Here is a 19,941-nt window from a genome sequence, read left to right as displayed (position 1 = left end):
CTCAGATCCTGGAGGGGCTTAGGAACCAGGGAACCAGTGACTGTGTGGCAGGTAACTATACCTTACAGTTTGGTTTCATGGCCTTAAATGTTCCAGTGTGCTTTTGCCCCTTTATTTCAACCTTGTTGCACCCCAGGGACGGCTCCCTGTTGGAGAAATGAAGAAGCGAAAGTCCATAGGAATTAAGTGACAGGTTTGAGACGGGGCAGCTGGTGAGTGGCCGGACTCCCAGCTTGAGCATTTAGACCCTGTCTGCTGCCTTCCCTCTTTATATTGTATTGCTCTTTGGTTTTGATTCTTTGAACACCAGAAGTAGTGAAAGGGATGCTTAAGAGGAGGACTTTAAGCCTACTTGGTCCAGTGTCCGGTATTCTGTTTCTTTTAGGGTTGAGGTATAGGCTACCCAGCAATTAAAGCCTTGGCTAAGAGAATAAGGCAGCGATCCGAAGTCAGCCTATCTGATACAGGTGATCATTTCGTTCAGGAAATGTTCTGTGGTGATTTATACTTAGGATCTGGCCAGGTAAGTCCCATGCATCTTAAAAGCACCTTCTTTTAGATCCTGCTGACCATATTCTAGATTTCCCAGAGTCTTGAGTCTTGGGAACCAAAAGGAAATTGGGTAGTGGTGAGCTCTGTGAGTATTATAATCACATACTTCACAGCAAGGGAAGCAGAAGGAACACCTCTGAGCACAAAATCTTAATTGTTTGAGGCCTGGCTGGCTCAGTTGGTAGAGCTTGTGATTCTTGATGTCCGGGTCATGAGTTTGAGCCCCATGTTGGAGGCAGAGTTTACTTAATAAAAAAATTAAAAATTATTGGAATGTATTCCTCTTCAGTCATATTTAATGTGATGGGGTTTGGGGAGAGTTATGTAAAATGGATAAACTTAAAGATATTTAAAAATTAAGCTTGGAGGTGCCTGGGTGGCTCGGTTGGTTAACCGTTTGACTCTCGATTTCTGCTCCAGTCGTGGTCTCCTGGCTCATGAGATTGAACCCTGCTTTGGGCTAATAGTGTGGAGCCTGCTTGGGGTCCTCTATCTCTCCCTCTCTCTGCCTCTCCCTAGCTCCTGTTTCTCTCTCTCTCTCTCTCTCTCTCTCTCTCAAAATAAATGAATGAACTTAAAAAATAAAAATAAAACAAAAACTAAGCTTGGAAATACTGTTAGATTATTTATTAAATGTAACTGCCTTCTGTAAAATCTCTCTCCTAGGCTAAAGAAGGACTTGATGAAATGGTGTCCAAGCATAATAGCCACATGTTCTTTGTGTTTGAGCCTTCTGTTTTGAACTTTTGTGTTGGGGGGAACTCGTTTACAGATGCAAGGAGAACATCCTAATTGGCATAATTGGTGCCGCTCATAAAACTTTTTGTATGAGTCCGTGGTAATCTGTACGAATCAATTATATTTTGTACAATATGTCTTCTGATTGGTGGAAACAGACCTCTTCTGGAACCTTCTCACCTGGCTAATAAAATCAACCTTCTTATTTGACTTAGCAGTTGTGACGATTTTCCTTCCTTTTATTTTTAGGGGATCATTGAAGACTTTTGTTCATACGGTCCATCTGTTACAGAAACAGACTGATCTGGGGTCCCTGCCTGTAGCCGATGTACTGTATAGGTAAGTTGTCACTTTGGATCCTTATCTTCTTCCTCCATGAGGGAGATTTGTACATAGTCTCTTTTAACAGGTAGAGCGCTAAACTGCTTAATTAGTGATTCATATTTTAAAATAAGAATATTATCCTATTCATCTTAAGAATTCTGTCTCCTCTTTCCTTTTTTTGAAAGTGTTCCTAGAGCGTGTTGTTTTTCAGTTTCTATTTTTTTTTTTAAATGTAATCGCTTATAGTGAATTTTTATTATAGGTTTTAAGATCGGTGAAAGTGTAAAGAAGAAACTGAAAATCATTTATAAGCTCATTACCCAAAGATAACCATTCCTAATGTTTTGGTGTATGTGCCTCCCAATCCTTACCCTAACTACCCCCCCTACATATATATAAAACCTATACATTTTATACACAACTGTACTTAAAAAAAATTTTTTTTAAATAAACATTTACTGCTTATTTTTGAGAGAGTGAGAGAGAGAGAGTGGGAGTGGAGAAGGGGGAGGGAGAGAGGGAGACACAGAATCCGAAGCAGGCTCCAGGCTCCGAGCTGTCAGCACAGAGCCCAACGCGGGGCTCAAACCCACGAGTCGCGAGATCATAACCTGAGCTGCAGTTGGACGCTTAACCAACTGAGCCACCCAGGTGCCCCAGTGTTTGTTTATTTTTGATAGAACACAAGGTGGGAAGGAGAAGAAAGAGAGGGAGACCCAGAATCTGAAGCAGGCTCTAGGCTCTGAGCTGTCCGCACAGTGCCCGACGCGCGGCTTGAACCCACAGACCATGATGAGATCATGATCTGAGCTGAAGTCGGTTGCCCAACTGACTCAATCACCCAGGCACCCCTATACACAGCTGCACTTTCATTATGTTTCTGTAAGCATGGATTTGTAATTTTTAAATTTAAAAACACGACTGTTTTTTCCAGATATGTATTTGTTCAAAACTAGTTATCTGCTCTTTGAGATGACTTTCATTTTCTTGCTGAAATGGATCGTTTCCTTGTCGTCATGATTCTCCCATCTCCCCGTTTTTAGGCTGTTGCTTTTGGAAGGGGGGCCTGGATCCCCCTCCTGTTTGCTCGGTGGCAAACACATAGTATCGTGGGGGTATGAAGACATGTTGCCTGCACCAGATAGTAGCACCGGCTCCAGTTCTGAAAATAAAGGTAACATAGGGGTTTTGCTCCTGTGACTGAAATGAAGATGTGAAAAGAATGGCCTTGGATCATTGTGGCAAACGATTTGGGTAGAACTCTGTTCTCTCAACTAAAAGCGCTAGGATCCTAGACAGTGAGTTCATTGTCTGCTTTATCAGTAAAGGTGTAAAAGCTGATGCTCAGGGAGGTAAGAAAATGGATAGGTTTGACTATCGCAAGGGAAAGGGATCATCCATACGCTTTAGCCAAGGGGCCATGAATTACTGCAGTGGACTCCTGGGTATTTGAGTTTGAGCCTGGGAGCCTTAAGTTAAATTTTTATGTCCATGAACAGAAGGTCAGATCTTGCTGCCTAAGCCTGGTGCTGTTTCTTTTAGTAACTTATTATGTGTGTGTTGTTGAACCCTCTGCCCTAAAAGGGGCGGGATTGGGGGGGAGACAGATTGTTCAAAGGAGTATGGATTGTTCAGTATCTCCTTTAACAAAATGGGCTGGATTAAAATGTTTTTACACTTTCAGAAGTTTTCCATATCAGTTTATTGTGATCTCCGTGAAAATGGCATAACTTCTCTTAATTGACCTTCACTTACCTGACTTGTTGGATGAAGGTGGCCTCTCCGTTTGTGTGGTAGAAGTACTGAGCGGTGCCCTGGCCCCCCAGGCAGGCTGCTTCTAGCTTCCTCCTGTGGAGGTGCAGGCTCACCGAGAGTCTACCTTGCTCCCAAACCTGTTAGTTGTTGTAGCTGGTATTCTGTCATTAAACAACATTATGTAACTGATGAAATAGGAATTTAAGACGCCCCAGGAAATTTTCTAAGACCTTCAGTTTTCTTCTGGAAAGACTCAAAATGAATCTCTAAGAAATTTGAGATTACTTGCATTTCTCACCCTTGATGGGGAAACTTCCTGGACAGCTTTAAGGGCATGGGATGCAGTCTGAGAGGCAGGCCACCCCTGCACCTCTCATCCTGGGGCCCGTGTCTTTTCGTGTCCACTGTTGCTTCCAAATAGTCATGCGAGCTGGTAAAAGGAACCAATGGTAAAATGGATCTGATGCAGCTAGAGTCAACAGGAGAAGCAAGAAGCCTGTAATACCCAAGAAGTTCTTAAACATTATAGGCTGAAATTTACATCTTCAAATGAAACCCAAACCCCTTTATTTTCTCCCTTTACTTCTTTTAGTATCTGCCTTGGGGTAGTTTCTTCCAGAGGATGATGGTGTTAAACTGGTCTGCTTGGTTCTCACTCCCTTGTACTTTGAGTTTTGCTTCCACCTAGAGAATATTTTTCTTAGAATTTAAAAAGTAACCTTATTTTTAATATGGAAACCTCTAACAGATATAGAAGTTGAGAGAATGCTTTAGTCAACCCCTTGCACTCCTCACTTGGCTTCAACAAGTATCAACTCGGGGCCCATCTTCTCTGTCACTTTCACTCCCACCCCTTGTCAGACTCCTCAGAAGGCCCTAGGCCTCTAAAGAGGAATGAATAAATGGATCTTTATAGGTTCCAAGTTAAAATACTTAAGGAAAGAAAATCTTTTAAAAACGATTACTCACTTTAACGGTCTTTTGAAGAACCTAATAGTTACAAATGGTAGTTGTCTGGGATTCGTAGACTGAATTCTTAAGATAACAGCATATTCATTACTAAATATGGGGCTGTGGTGTGGGATTTCCTTTAATAGGACAGGTAGTAGACAAACTTAACCATAGTGAAATGGTGAGGAAAATACTGAAAGTTTTACAAGCTGTCTCTTTAGGACAAATTCTTGAGGGTAAATTAATAAACTGTTTACTATTCTATGGAGTAATACGGTTTTTAGCTGACAGTGGATACAGCTGAGGGGGAACAGAGTCACTGGATGGGAAATCCACAGAAGCAGATTTTTAGTCCACGAGTTTCATTGGTATGCCAGCATAATAGCATTTGCCATTTATGGACCACTGGTGTTGAACCAGGGGCCTGTGGGTGTTCCCCTGTGCTATCTCCTTTTAACCATCACAGTGACTCTTGAGGTACAGAGCAGTCTCATTTTCTGGATGAAGAAACTGAGGTTCAGAAAGGCCTAAGGTCAACTAATAAGTGCCCAGAGCTCTTAAAAGCTCATGGCTTTTTAACCACCGGATCATTTACTGAAAGTCCTCGAGTCTTAGTCCTCTCAGATTAGAATTAGGAGTGCATAACTTTGACTCTATTTTTGCTATTCAAAAAGACAAGAAGAAAACTTCTGGCAGGTAGAACCAGATTCCCCTGCTATTATCTATCTGACCTCTTTCCCTGATGTTGGTTCCTGATCCCACATACATTCTAGAGGCTTGATTTGGGGGTTTGAGCCATCTTTCCTGGAAGTCACACTGAAGCATTTATTTTAGAAGTGGGAGATTATCTTTCACTGAACCTCCTAAGGCTTTTTCACTAGAAGCATGTTTATAATTTCATTAGAAAAATCATGTATATAATTTACCTGTGAAAAAATGATTTCAGATGCTGACTTAGGGCGCTGTCTCACGGCGGATGGTCTCTACCTGTATACTACTAACTCAGTTGGAAGAGGAGTAAGCAAATTGGGGTCTGGATTACATGGTACTCTCAGGTCAGTTGCATGGAACTTGCTGAATGATTTGGCTGGAACGTTTCCCTTCTTCCATAAATCTCTGTGAGGAAGATACCTGGGGATGCGGATCTTCCCCTTCTGTTTCCACCCCCCCCCCCCCCCCCCCCCCCCGCCCCAACCCACCCAAACAAAGACTGACTAGTAACTAAATAAGTCTGGACAATTTCATGTAATTTGATTTTTCTTGGATTAGTAGACTCTTGTTCTGTTAATGCATTTCAGCTTTGTTTTGACTCTAAACAGCTTGGTAGCCCTCAGGTCATTGTTTCTAGCCAGAAATTCCTCTATGATCCAAACTGTTAGAATATTCGTGCCTTCTCCATGTTGATGAATGGACATTTTTCTAGTTCAGTCTTTTTTAAAATTTTTTTTATTAACACTTATTCATTTTTGAGAGAGACAGGCAGAGAGAGAGGGAGACACAGAATCTGAAGCAGGCTCCAGGCTCTGAGCTGTCAGCACAGAGCCCGACACGGGGCTTGAGCCCACAAACCGTGAGATCGTGACCTGAGCCGAAGTCGGACGCTTAACTGACTTAGCCACCCAGGTGCCCCTAGTTCAGTGTTTGTGTGCTTGGGTTTGACCGTGGATTAGCCCTACTTTTCAGTGGGGATATCAGATCTGTGAATTGCTGCCTCAAGAAACCACAGTTTGAGAGGCTTCTATACATTTAATTAGATCTTTTCCCCAACTTTTTTTCTGCTGTAATTTGTTGTGGAAAATGAATATTTGCTGTAGTGTCAGTCGCAAAGTTAACGTAATACACGTACTCTCCTTTAGATGTTTTGCGTACTTAGTCATTTTTTAAAAATCGGGTAGAAGATGTTTGCCGTAGCGCATTGTGTGGTTTCCAGCAACCGCCTGGCTACTCAGCCTGTGTGCTTTCTTCCCCCCCCCCCCCCCCCCCCCCCCTGCAGAGGTTTTGTGTACTGCCGGAACGAGGAGCTGGAACCAGGATGGGTCGCTTTCGGCAGCGGCGGTCTTCTCCACCGGCCTGTATCTTTTGATAACAAACCTCACTCCCTTTTCCAAGTCATTGACCAGAATACCCTTCAGGTAAAAAGAAAACCAAGACCTTGTCTGTTATGTTTTGGAGACCGTAAGGGAAGTTCCTGACCTCATCAGAGGGAAGAAGCATACAGTCGAGGTAGTTTCCTGCCACAGCGGCATCCTTCTAATTGTCACCATTGGGGCATTCTGGTTTTTTCTCTGGTGTCTTGGATTGTCCCACGTGATCTCCGTGAATGTGCTCTAGTTTCTAAGGCCATCGCCAAGCTTTTAGGATTAAAAAAAAATTCTAGAGAGTCAAAGATGTTACACGTACGAGCTATCTTGTTCTTTTGCCAGGTCTATTTTGGGGAGGGTACCATTTCCTTATTTGATTTGTTCTAAACAGCCTTTCTGAAAGGAGTTTGGATAAAATCATCATGTGATTAGGGATTCAGAGCTCCTCTTGACTGCTTCCAAACATAGCACCCTGTCACCATACTTGCTGGATTATGCTGAAATCACCTGCTTTTGTGTTTCTTCCCCACTCCCATGCATCCCTTTAGATCTGGACCCTATCTTCCTTATCTCTGTGTGCTTACAATGGAGCACAGTGCCTAGCATTTGATTGATGATGATAATAGTAACTGTCATTTATCCGTGTCTGTCTCTGTGCCGAGCCCTGGTCTAGGCAATTTGCATACACTTCTTCTCCTACCTATGAGGTAAAACTGTGGCAGTTTCACTTTACGGACAAGGCAGCTGAGTCTAGGCATTTTGTAAGTGCTCGGCAAGTGGGGTTTTTTTTCTTCTTTTTTAAATTTATTTCGAGAGACTGTGCATATGCACAAGTGGGGGAGGGGCAGAGAGAGAGAGAGAGAGAGAGAGAGAGAGAGAGAATGAGCATGAGCATGAGCATGAATCCCCAGCAGGCTCCACACTGTCCTCGCAGAGCCTGACGGGGGCTCAACCTCATGAACTGTGAGATCATGACCTGAGCCAAAATCAAGAGTTGGATGTTCAACCCACTGAGCCACCCAGGCGCCCCTTGGCAAGTGTTTATTGTTGGAGGAAGGAATGTAGCTCAGAGGTCAAGGGGCTTGTCCAGGGTCACACAGTAATTAATGGTGGCATAAGAACGTGAACCCATGGTTCTTAGCACTAGACTGAGCTTTTTATATTACAACTTCCTGCCTTTCAATGGAAGTTGAACAGAATGGTTACAGTTGCCATCTGTGGAGTGAATTCCCTGGGAGAAGTCCCCTCCAGGAGTTAAGTGGAATGTTACTTCTGCTTTTGTCTGTCCCTCAACTGTGCCTTTCCTGGTAAACCGGGACTGTGTCTTCTTCACCATTGCATCTTCAAAGCACACAGTAGCTTCTTGATAATTGTTGGATGAATAAAACGAGCACATTGACAAATAGATGCCCAATTGACTTCATTTTTTTTTTTTTTAAGTTTATTTTGAGGGAGACGAGTGCTCAAGTGGGACAGGAGCAGAGAGAGAGAGAGAGAGAGAGAGAGAGAGAGAGAGAGAGAGACGGAGAATCTGAAGCAGGCTCTGCACTGATGGCAGAGAGCCCAATGCGGCTCGAACTCATGAACCGTGAGATCATGACCTGAGCCGAAGTCAGACGCTTAACTGACTGAGCCAGGCAGCTGTCTCCAATTGACTTCATATTTTATCGTTAATGCAGACAGATGAGAATATGTTCTGTATTTATTTGAAATAGAATTATAAGCCTGGGAATTAAACAGATGTTCAATTCTAGAACATGGTTTTTATTTCAAGCAACGTCCATTTCGTCTGTGTTCTTGCGAAAACTCTGATTCTTATCCAAGAAGATCCTGTTGTCACTAACGAGGTTACATGCACTGGAGCAGTTTGGGGGTAACAGAGGCCAATCAGTAGCTGTCAACTTTGTAGATTGCCTGGCACTACAAGTTCAACGTGTGGTCATAGCAACTACATTACTTCTTAACTTCTGAAATAGACAAAACAAGTCTGGAAAAAAAGTTCATATGAAATGAGTTCAAGGGTTGGAAGTAACCTTAGGGAAACTAGTGACTCACCCCGAGGGACAGAATAACAGAAAGTCACTCTTAGGGCTCCCAGAGGCATCTGACCATCTCTGATTATTTTTATTTTTGGATTTTGACTTCTCCTGCTCTTGGCATTTTTGAAAAACCTAGCCGGCAGGTTTTTTTTGGGTTTTTTTGTTTTTTTTTTGGGGGGGGGGGTTCTCCGTTTCTCTCATTTTAAGGGCTTTTCTCTGGCAGTAAAAATTAGTATGTAACTACACATTTAGTGTGAAATGATGCAAATCTCATTCATTATTCTGAAACTGAAGGATGATCAGTATTAGAAACACATGCCTTCGTGTCTAATACAGAGAATTGGAGTTTGTCTCTTTCCTGATGATGGACTCGATGCATTTCACTAAAGCCTCATGTGCTGGGCTAGGGTCTGCCTTCATTTGTTTTACTTTCTCCTTTCTCTTCTCTGCCTCCCTTCTTCCTTCTGCCCTCTTTTTTTTACCTCCATATTGAGTAACTTCTGAGTTAGACTCTGAATTAGCTGCTGGGATATAAAAGTAAGATACAGTCCTTGTACTTTTAATATAATTTTTAGTCTGAAATTCACTTACTAAGGAAATCTCAGTACGGTTTCTCTAAAGCTTTGTTTTTGGTAATTGTTAGATAAAACACATGTGCTTAGCAGATTCAAAGCGTTTAGTAAATATCTTTGGCCTATGTTATCTGTCCCATGGGCCGTTGTATGAATTTTATATTTTTGTCATGTAATTTTCATATGTTAGAGGTATCAGTTTAATTTCTTTTTAATGTTTATTTTTGAAAAAGAGAGCAAGTGTGAGTGGGGGAGGGGTAGAGAGAGACGGAGGGTCCGAAGCAGGCTCTGAGCACACACAGCCCAGTGTGGGGCTCAGAGTCAGGACCGCAAGACCGTGACCTGAGCCGAAACCAAGAGTCGGCCGCTTAACCGACCGAGCCACCCAGGTGCCCCGCTGTCAGTTTAATTTGGACCGAGAAGCCCGAGTTCTGATTCTGGACATAACGGCGTTAGTGATGGACTGACGGAATTAACAGGAAGTTCTGTGTCCCGTTAATGAAGTTTTCCTTTTCCATGTCCAGGTGTGCCAGGTGGTGCCAATGCCAGCCAATCATCTCCCGGTTGGCAGCACCATGAGCACTGTGCACCTTTCTTCGGATGGTACTTACTTCTACTGGATCTGGTCTCCTGCCAGTCTGAATGAGAAAACACCCAAGGGGCATTCTGTCTTCATGGACATTTTTGAACTCGGGGTAAGGTTCCCTTTCTGTCTCATTGTGTCTTTGCAGAGAAATTTCGATTTGGTTTCTTTTTGTATTGGTTTAAAAAGGACCTGAGAAAGGTGGAGTAGGCAGTGTGTTCACTCTTAGCTCAAATTTTGGGGTTTTTCTTGGATTTCTTTGAAGGTTTCTTTGTTTAGAATCGTAGGACACGGATAAAGTCAAGCTTTCTGAAGGTTAATCTGGCAACAAAGTAGAAATAGTAATAGTTAATGTGTAGACATTGGGGGTTTTTTTGTTTTTTTTTTTAATGTTTATTTGCTTTGGGGAGAGGGGGGCACCAGCAGGGGAGGGGCAGAAAGAGAGGGAGGCACAGAATGTGAAGCAGGCTCCAGGCTCAGAGCTGTCAGCACAGAGCCCGATGTGGGGCTCAAACTCCCGAACCGTGAGATCCTGACCTGAGCCAAAGTCGGACGCTCAACCGACTGAGCCACCCAGGCACTAGACAGTGGCGTTTTTAGGCCAAAATGCCCATGGGGCTTGTTGGAAACCTGGAAGTAAATCGCAGTGGCAAGATTGGGGCTATAGTACATCTTGGGAGTCTCTGAGAGTGATGATAGTTAAAATTGTGAGAAGGCATTCATTCGTTCGATGGTAGCTGAATGCCTACTGTGAGTCAGGCAGCTTTGTGTTTAGGTGGTGGGAATACAGTGATGGGCAGGGTGAGCAGGCTCCGTGCTCTAATGGAGCTTGGATTCTGCCTGGTGGGTGGCTTGGGGTGGTAGTGGTGGAGTGACCAAAAATTAACCATAATCAAGTGAGCAAATCAGTGGACAAGATAATTTTAGGTCTTTGAAGGAAAAGTAGTAGTTACCCCTATTCTCCAACTTCTTCCTGGGGTTGAGTAGAACATTCTAGGAAGAAGAGACCACAGGTGCAAAGGCTTTGGCAGGAGCAAGCATGTGTTTCAGGAAATGACAGCAGGCTACTGTGGCTGGAATGCAGAGAGAAGGAAGGAGAGCTTGGTGTAGGAGTAGGACCCATGGTAGTCTAGAACTGCACCTGTCCAGTGCAGGAACCCTTAGCCACATGTGGCTATTAGAAAATTTTTTACTTTTTTTTTTTTTTTTATCTTAAAGCACAAGCAGGGGAGGAGCAGAGAGAGAGGGAGAGAGGGAGAAATCCAAGCAGGCTCCTCACAGTCAGTACACAGAGTCTGACGTGGGGCTTAAGCCCACGAAACCGTGAGATCATGACCTGAGCCAAAATCAAGAGTCGGACACTTAAACGACTGAGCCACCCAGGTGCCTCACATGTGGCTACTTAAAATAGAATTAAATAAAATGTTAAAAAAAATTAAAAAAAAAAAAAAAAAGTGGGGCGCCTGGGTGGCTCAGTCGGTTAAGCGGCCTGCTTCGGCTCAGGTCACGATCTTGCGGTCTGTGAGTTCGAGCCCCGCATCGGGCTCTGTGCTGACAGCTCAGAGCCTGGAGTCTGTTTTGGATTCTGTGTCTCCCTCTCTCTGACCCTCCCCTGTTCATGCTCTGTCTCTCCCTGTCTCAAAAATAAATAAATGTTAAATAAAAAATAAATAAATAAATAAATAAAAATAAAAGAATTAAAACTAAGGCTTCAATTGTTTGCTCATGTTAGCCACATTTCAAGTGCTCAGTAGCCACATGTGACTGGCTTCTGTATTGAACATCCAAGATCTAGAACTTGTCATCATTGAACATTCTGCTGGACAGTGCTGGTCTCAATAATATTTGTAGAGACTTGTAAAAGAAAAATTGCCCCAAGTCAATCTGTGACAAAACCTGTTTTAATGATGTAATTTACAGCCCCCTTCTGGAAGAAATTAGCATTCCTGGGGAAAAAAAAAAAAAACCACCGAAGTAATTTTCGAATGAATTTTAATAGGCTTTAAACTTGTTCTGGGAAACCAATCAGCCATCCCGCCAGCTGACTGTCAGTCAGGAGTCTGGTGTCCTTAAACGTACATCCTCTTGTTTTTCTATCTAGTTTCTCAGCTTCATCATCATCTTTTTTAAATGTTCCAGCTGCAGTGTCTTTGAATTGGTCTGCTAGAGATTGTACTCCTTGAACACGTGTTCAGAGTTGTCAGAAAAGTTATAGTACTTGCTGCTTGGAACAGACCTGCCAGCTGGCCAAAGGATGATTTAGGTCTTTATTGTAAGTAGAGTGGGAAAACATTGAAGACTTTCCCCTTTCTCTGATAGTTTTTTCTTTAACAGAAGCCTATCAGAAATGCATGCACGTGGACCAGAACTTGAGGTAGCACAGGAGATAAGGGTTTGGTCTACTTCCTCCTCTTTCCTGCTTCCTCATAATGTGTTTTACTTATTTTCATTCCTCTTGTGGTTATCTCGGTAACGGACAGTGAAGCCTGTATTTCTTGTTCCTCAGCTGATGGAGGTGGTAGTGGCCCTTCCTGTCTTTCAGTGTGGGGCAAGCTGCGGCTAGAAATGCATGTTTGCTCAGGGGAAGAGAGGAGACTCCCCTGCCGGCTTCAGAGAGTCTTGGGAGCGGGAGGCACGAGGTGTGGTGCAAAGCTATGGTGAGGGGGGTGTAGGCCGAACGTTAATAAAAGGAACTGTCCATCCCTTCCCTGGTGTACTCCTTTGTGCTTAGAGACTGGCTGCCCAGGCAGAAGGCTGTACTTTATTTTCTGAATAAGCTGGGTGACTCTGGAAAAAAGACCTCCGTGTACGGACATTAGGGTTCATTTAAGGAAAGGACTTGCTGCCCTAGTGAATCACCCACGAGTGATGTCTTCCAGTAAGCAAGCCTCAACCATGTGCACAGCATTCCTGATCAGTGCTAAACTGTTTAAAAAGCAGATGCATACAGAACAACAAAACAAAAAATAAAAACAAAACAACAAACAAAACCCAACCTCACAAAACCCCAAACTTTGGAGAGGTGTGTGGGGAGGGGAAGAGGAATAGATTATCTGTATTTTTGCCAATTTTTTTTTTATATTTATTTTTGAAGGAGAGAGTGACGGAGCATGAGTGGGGGAGGGGCAGAGAGAGAGAGAGAGAGAGAGAGAGAGAGAGACGCAGAATCTGAAAAAGGCTCCAAGCTGTCAGCACAGAGCCCAGCGCGGGGTTCGAACTCAGAAACTGTGGTGAGATCATGACCTGAGCCAAAGTCAGAAGCTTAACTGGCTGAGCCACCTAGGCACCAATCCCTCCCCCTTTTTTTTTTTTAAATTATTGAAGCCAGGTGCTGGGTACGTGGGGGCGGGGCGGTGGGGAGAGCTCTTGTGTACATTTAAAAAAGCACCCTATTGGGGCGCCTGGGTGGCTCAGTAGGTTGAGCGTCCGACTTCGGCTAAGGTCGTGATCTCGAGGTCTGTGAGTTTAAGCCCCACTGTGAGTTTGAGTCGGGCTCTGTGCTGACTGAAAGCTTGGAGCCTGGAGCCTGCTTTGGATTCTGTGTCTCCCTCTTTCTCTGCCCCTCCCCCACTCATGCTCTGTCTCAGAAATAAACATTAAAAAAAAATTAAAAAATTAAAGCAGATAGCCAAGGATCTCTAGACCAATGAGGAAAGTCTCCAGTATGAAAATAGGAAATCAGAAGAACAGCCACTAGGGTTTACAATATTTTATTCTACTCCTAGCTGTAGGAGATACGAGAACATCTTGCATTCATACAATATAGCACAGGGGCTCCAAAAAAAAAAAAAAAAAAAAGCTCCTGGGAATTAAAACTATGATTGTCGGGGTGCCTGGGAGGCTCAATCAGTTAAATGTCCGACTTCGGCTCTGGTCATGATCTCACGGTCAGTGAGTTCAAGCCCCGCGTCGGGCCGTGTGCTGACAGCTCAGAGCCCGGAGCCTGCTTCGGATTCTGTGTCTTGCTCTTCCCTGCCCTTTCCCCACTCATACTCTGTTTCTCTCTCTCTCTCAAAAATGGATAAACGTTAAAAAAAAAAAAAAAACTTTTAACATTTAAAAACATAAGAAATCTCTCAAAGGGCAAAAATAAAAACAATAAATATGAGAGAAGAGTTGATAAATGTGGAGGAGCAATCCCTCTAAAGTCCTAGTTGATAGGAGTTCCAAAAAAGAGAACAGAAAACCAAGAGGGCGTCATGATCAAAGAATATGGAAAAAATGTCAAACTAGAGGGCACAGGTGTCTAGATGAACAGCTATCTGACATGGTGAATGAAAAATGCCCACCATGTGGCATATCATCCTGAAATTTCAGATTATCGTGGTGTAAAGAGAGGGTTGTGAAGCTTCCAGAGATAATCATGTACAAATGATAAAATCATGTATAAATGATGTGGAATAAGGAAAGCACTACGCTATTTAGTAGCATTATTGGATACACAAATGGAGTAGCACTCTCAAAATTCTGAGGGAAAGTGATTTCCAGCCCAGAAGTTAGCAGTTCTCCAAAGTGTCCATCAAGTGTAGAGACAACAGAGATTTCTAGACCTTGCAGTTATACAATCAAAAGCCCATACCTGCTCTGGAGGAAATAGAACTAAAATAGCCCCTGTCAGTGGCATAAAATAGAAAGTTGGGGCTGAAGGAACTTGATCTAGGTTAAAAGAACAACCTTTGAATCATTTTTGGAGTCTGAATCAAACCATTAAGGAACATTTTGGAGACAGTTTGGAATTTGAATATAAAATGAGTATTAGATAAAACCAAGGCATTATTCTTAATTTGTTTTTAAAGTATGCAAATGGCATTGTGGTTCTATGAGAATGTCCACATTTTTTAGAGATGTGTAGTGAAGTATTTGGACGTGGAATTAGAGTGTTGACTTTGGCTCAGGTCATGATCTCGAGGTTGGTGAGTTCAGGCCCTCATCAGACTCCATGCTGACAGCATAGAGCCCGGAGCCTGCTTCAGATTCTATGTCTCCCTCTCTCTCTGCCCCTACCCCGCTTATGCTTGGTTTCTCTCCCTCTCTCCCAAAAATGAATAACATTAAAACAAATTTTTAAAAAATAAAACGCTTGAGCCAAAAAAGCGATAGGTCAAGCCTGTGTGGCAATATCTGGATAAGAGTTGAATCTGGAGGAAGGTTCATTGGTCTATTCTCTATTTTTACATGCTTGAAATTTTTCATCAAATAAAAAATTAAGCATCACCAGCCTCTAGTTTAGCAGTTTCTAAAATGCTGATTTGGGAAGCTAAACACAGATATCTGTGCCTATGGTACTTTCACGGAATGGAACACCGTACAGCCATTAAAAAGAACGAGGCTGATCTGCATAGACCAAGCAGGTCAATTTCCAAGTTCTGTCGTTTAGCACAATAAAGCTAGGTTCAGAACACTGTATTCCGTACCTGCTATAAAAAGGTGGAGTTGGGGGTGCAGGTTCCTTCTGCAAGTGTCCTCCTACATTAACAGCTTTCCTCTAGACGGATCGTTCAGCACAGCATACGGATACATCAGAGGATATCCTGTCTTGGGAGGGGGAGAAAACCCAAAAAACTGCCTTGACCCGTGCCCGCCTCCAGTCCCCTGTTTTTGGCTTCCCTTTATAGCACTACTCTTGAAAGAGTTTATTCTTCCTGTTTTTATGTTCTTTCCTTCCATTCTGTCTTGAGCCTGCTCTAGTCGGTCGCGTATCTTCACCACATGCCACCAGAGCAGTTCTTCCACGTTTGCCTGGGACTTGCACCTTACGGAGTTCGAGGTCTACTTTGTGTCTTTTTCCTTGACCTTTTAGCAGTATTTAATTCTTGAAACGGCTTTCTCTTGGCTTGTGGGACCTCCCATAGGACTTCTCCTGCCAGTGGTTACTCCTGCCCTGCCCCACCTTCCCTACTTCTCGACGATTACGTGCTTCCGGACCTATTTCCGGATGCCTTCTGTCGCTGCCTGCTCTTACTCACTGGCTGGTCTCCTGTCGTGTAGCTGTAAACACCTCTATCTACTGCTGGTGCTCAAATCTGCTGCTCAGCCAGAACCTGTCCCCAGAGCGCTGGCTGCGTATCGATGTGGGTGTTTGTTTGTACGTGCGCAGGATATGAGACTCTTCCAGTCTGATCATCACCGCAAGCTAAATGTGCCCCCAGCCACACTTCTGGTTTTACCCCAGAGCTGCTCTTCCCGCAGGCTTTCCCTTTTCAATTGATGGCATCGGTGTCCTTCCAGTGCTGGCAAGAGACCTTTACTGTTCCTCTTTAGACGTTTGTTTATTCTGAGAGAGCACACACAGGGAAGGGGCAGAGAGGGGGAGAGAGGATCCCGACCGAGCAGGCTCCGCGCTGTCAGCACAGAGCCCCACAAGGGGCTCAGGCTCACAAACCGTGAGATCATGACCTGAGCTGAGCTCAAGAGTCGGGTGCTTAATTGACTGAGCCACCCAGGTGCCCCCAAATAAGTAAACTTTTATAAAAGGAGAACTTGGCTAATAGCATTGAATTCTGCTGGGAAAGTCAAGATTGAGGCTGAAAGAGGTCTTTGGGTGGAGAATATGGAAGTTCTTGGTGGTAGCCTTAACAGGAGCAGCTGTGGGGGTTAGGAGGGGTGAAGCCAGGTGCAGTTGGTCAAGTATGGTGAAGAGGGTAAGACGACAAGAATAAATCTCTCCAGAGGTTTGTTATGAAAAAAAGGCGAGAAATGAGAGGGAGGTAGTGGAGTGGACCGTGGGGACGTTGAAGTATTTTTAACTTTGTTTTTAAAATTTTAAATGAACAGATAGTAAACTCATCTCCTTCAAGACTGATTATAGGGCTTAGCCTTAGACCTCTGATAAGTGGCCTTGGCCAAACCAGACAAAAACTCGTAAAATGAGGGCTTTCAACTAGACGATTCGAACTTTTAGCCCTGATATTCTCCCCCACCCCCTCCAGCTTTATTGGGGTATTACTAACAAAATGGTATACTTTCAAGGTAAAGATTTGACGTATGTGTATATTGTGAAATGGTTACCATCGAGTTAACACCTCCGTCGCCTCATGTGTTCACCACGTTTGTGTGTCTGCGTGTATGGTAGCGTTAAGATATAACTCTTAGCAACTTCTAAGTTTATGATTACCTATAGTTACCATGCTGTACATTAGATCCCCAGGACGTATTCATTTTCTAACTGAAAGTTTGTACCCTTTGACCCACATCTCCCATTTCTCCCACCCTGCAGCCCCTGGCAACCATCATTCTTTCTGTGAGTTTGACTTTTTATCTTCTGGCGTGAGATCATAAAATGTTTGTCTTTCTCGGGCTGACTTATTCGCTTAGTATGATAGTCTCAAGGCCCATCCGTGTTGTCACAAATGGCGGGATTTCCTTTTTTAAAAGGCTGAATGCTGAACTTCATTTTCTGATTCACAAAAGCTTTTGGTTTCTAAATAGTATAAATATTTGCTACTTAGATGTGGCTGATGATAGTCATTAGAAAGGATTAGGTTTGCTGTGAATTATGATTTCACCCAGATACTTGGAAGTACTGGTAAATTTCTCTCCAAATTTAGTGATAGTTATATTGTTTTGAATACATTGTTTTTAAAAATAATCTATTTATGGGGCACCTGGGTGGCTCAGTCGATTAAGCATCTCTTGATTTTAGCTCAGGTCATGATTTCATAGTCATGAGATCCAGCCCTGCGCTGTCCACGCAGAGCCTGCTTGGGGTTCTCTCTTTTTCCCTCTTTTTGTCCGTCTCCTGCTTGCACGCACACGTTCTCTCTCTCTCTCTCTCTCTCTCTGTCTCTCTGTCTCTCTGTCTCTCTCTCAAATGTTAAAAATTTCTAGGGGCGCCTGGGTGGCTCAGTGGGTTGAGCGTCCGACTTCGGCTCAGGACACGATCTCACAGTTTGTGGGTTTGAGCCCCTCGTCAGAGCCTGGAGCCTGCTTCGGATTCTGTGTCTCTCTCTCTCTGCCCCTCCGCAGCTCATGCTCTGTCTCTGTCTCAAAAATAAAAACAGCAAAAAAAAAAATTAAAAATTTTTAAATCTATTTACATAGTTATAAAATTCAAATGGTACAAAAGTCTCTCCTTCACCTTGCGTCCTGATTCAGTTTCCCTTGCTGCAGGCAAGTAACGTTAACACTTTCTCCTGTATTCTTCCTGAGATAACATGAATGTGTACAACTACACATGTATGATTTTTTCCTTTTCTGTTTTTACACAAATAGTAATTTGTTATGCTTTTTTTTTTTTTAAGCTCTGTGATCAACGTGGGGCTTGAACTCATGATGCTGAAATCAAAAGTTGCATGCTCTACCAGCTGAGCCAGCCAGGCACCCACACTCCCAATTTTTTTTTTTAAGTTTTTTTATTTTGAGAGAGCGAGCACACATGGGAGGAGCAGAGAGAGAGAGCGAGAGAGAGGGAAAGAAGAATTTCAAGCAGGATCCACTGCAACATAAGCTTGAGGTGCAATATGGGGTTCAGTCAAACTCACGAACCGTGAGATCGTGACCTGAGCCCAAATCAAGAGTTGGATGCTCGACTGAGCCACCCAGGTGTCCCGGTATTTGGATTTTTAAAAAAAATTTTTTTAATGTTTATTTTTGAGAGAGAGAGAGAGAGAGAGAGCATGTGCGTGAGCGAGTCGGGGAGGGCCAGAGAAAGAGGGAGGCAGGATCTGAAGTAGGACCCCGGCTCTGAGCTGTCAGCACAGAGCCTGATGTAGGACTCGAACTCAGGAACTGTGAGATCGTGACCTGAGCCGAAGTCAGACACTTAACCAACTGAGCCACTCAGGCGCCCCACTGGTATTTGGATTTTATTCCAGGGGACAATGGAGAGCTCAGAGTTCTGAGCAGGATCTGGTTTTAAAAGTTCATGGTAGCTTTTGGGTCAAGAATAAAGCAAGATTTAAAGATTTGGGGCGCCTGGGTGGCTTAGTTGAGCGTCCGACTTCGGCTCAGGTCATGATCTCGCGGTCTGTGAGTTGCAGCCTGGCGTTGGGCTCTGTGCTGACAGCTCGGTGTCTGGAGCCTCCTTCGGATTCTGTGTCTCCCTCTCTCTGCCCCTTCCCTGCTCATGATGTGTGTGTGTGTGTGTGTGTGTGTCTCTCTCTCTCTGCCAAAATAAATAAACATTAATTTTTTTAAAGATCCTTTAAGAGATTAACCAGCTATGGAAGAGACTACATATTAGTTTTATAATCAGGAAAGAAATACTAAAAACCTATTTTTGGAACCTCGACTACCACCAGTGTTCTTCCTTGTCAATTTTTACGAAAAATCAGTGGAGTTTGATCTGCAAAATAGGCGTGTTGATACTTAAGATTGAGGGAAATCTAAAGGATTGAAGACTGGCTAAGGTAAATAGGTAATCCTAGCAGGACTAACTAACTGGCTGTGCTTGTCTCAAAATGATTTCTTATGAACTCCGAGTGGAATAGGTAAGTAACCATTACATAAGGTAGACTATAGAGATATTGGAGTATGATGGAAAGAAATGGAATGGAGTAGATACCCTGCCTAACTGAAGCTATTAATATGAACAAATCTCTGACTTTGGGGGTATTTGAGTTATCTTCTGCTCAACAAGCGACCTCAAAACTAAGTGACTCTCAGCAGTAACAACTTACAGGTTGATGGGGCTCAGTAGGGTGGTGGTTCTTCGTTGCACGGAGGAAGCTGAGGTCATACTTGCAGCCTCGTTCAGCTTGGAGCTTGACTGAGGCTGTCATGTTCACGTCGGCCTCTCATTCTCCATCTTTTCAAGAGCACAAGTGCTCCTCTAGCCTGTGCTAGTGTCTTGCTTCAGAGGGCCAAGCCCGGAGTCTGCGTGGGAGGCAACTAGGCGAGGGCCTGACTCCAGGTTGCAGCTTTCCCCTGGGGCCACCAACGTGATAGCCTAGCGCTTGGGGTCACGGGCTTTTGACATTCTCCGACACTTAGATTCTGGCCTTTAAAACTACAGAGTAACTAAATCTCCCTTTTTTTTTTTTTTTTTTTTTTTTTTTTTTACCTTTTCAGAACATATTTTTTACATCTTTTGTTCTGAGTTCTTCCTGCTCCCATATATACGTGCTCTCTATAAAAGGCTGTTCTTTAGATAGACTCAGTGACCATTTTACTGCTATTTTGTCCTCTTTATGTCCCTTCTGAAAGATATGGTCAGCATAGTAATGGACATGCTAGGTCCCTTCTCTTTTCCCCTGGGTTTATTATTTCCTTTAAATTGTGATCTGGATGACTGAGACACCCTTCATTCGTCAGTATTAATTCTGCACCCGCTCTGTTGCTTTGTCTGGGTAGCGGGGTAACAGGCCTCTGTTTTCAAGGAGCTCACATTAGTGTGGGGAGTTTGACAA

The 19,941-nt window shown here is 43.5% G+C and overlaps 1 protein-coding gene and 1 long non-coding RNA gene across 6 annotated transcripts in view; one reads left to right on the top strand and one right to left on the bottom strand.

The window, feature by feature from the left end:
* Nucleotides 1-19,941, top strand: part of HECTD4 (HECT domain E3 ubiquitin protein ligase 4) — a 190,999-nt gene that overhangs the window by 61,479 nt on the left and 109,579 nt on the right. For all 5 annotated transcript variants that reach the window (XM_078435786.2, XM_078435784.2, XM_078435785.2 and 2 more), the window contains exons 3-7: nucleotides 1,540-1,629; nucleotides 2,658-2,788; nucleotides 5,267-5,375; nucleotides 6,314-6,452; nucleotides 9,537-9,707. In XM_078435786.2, the coding sequence (XP_078291912.1) occupies nucleotides 1,540-1,629; nucleotides 2,658-2,788; nucleotides 5,267-5,375; nucleotides 6,314-6,452; nucleotides 9,537-9,707 (640 nt within the window). The remainder of the gene's footprint in view (nucleotides 1-1,539; nucleotides 1,630-2,657; nucleotides 2,789-5,266; nucleotides 5,376-6,313; nucleotides 6,453-9,536; nucleotides 9,708-19,941) is intronic.
* LOC145712965 (uncharacterized) lies at nucleotides 9,619-19,315 on the bottom strand. Its single transcript, XR_014135852.1, has 2 exons — nucleotides 19,213-19,315; nucleotides 9,619-10,668 (listed from the first exon to the last, which is right to left on the bottom strand). It is a non-coding gene; the product is annotated as an uncharacterized LOC145712965 (long non-coding RNA).

This window comes from Panthera onca, chromosome D3, assembly GCF_046562875.1.
Source record: "Panthera onca isolate mPanOnc1 chromosome D3, mPanOnc1 haplotype 2, whole genome shotgun sequence".
Classification (NCBI taxonomy): domain Eukaryota; kingdom Metazoa; phylum Chordata; class Mammalia; order Carnivora; family Felidae; genus Panthera; species Panthera onca.
The sequence above is the reverse complement of the archived record's forward strand: the minus strand, read 5'-3'. Positions and strand labels throughout refer to the sequence as shown.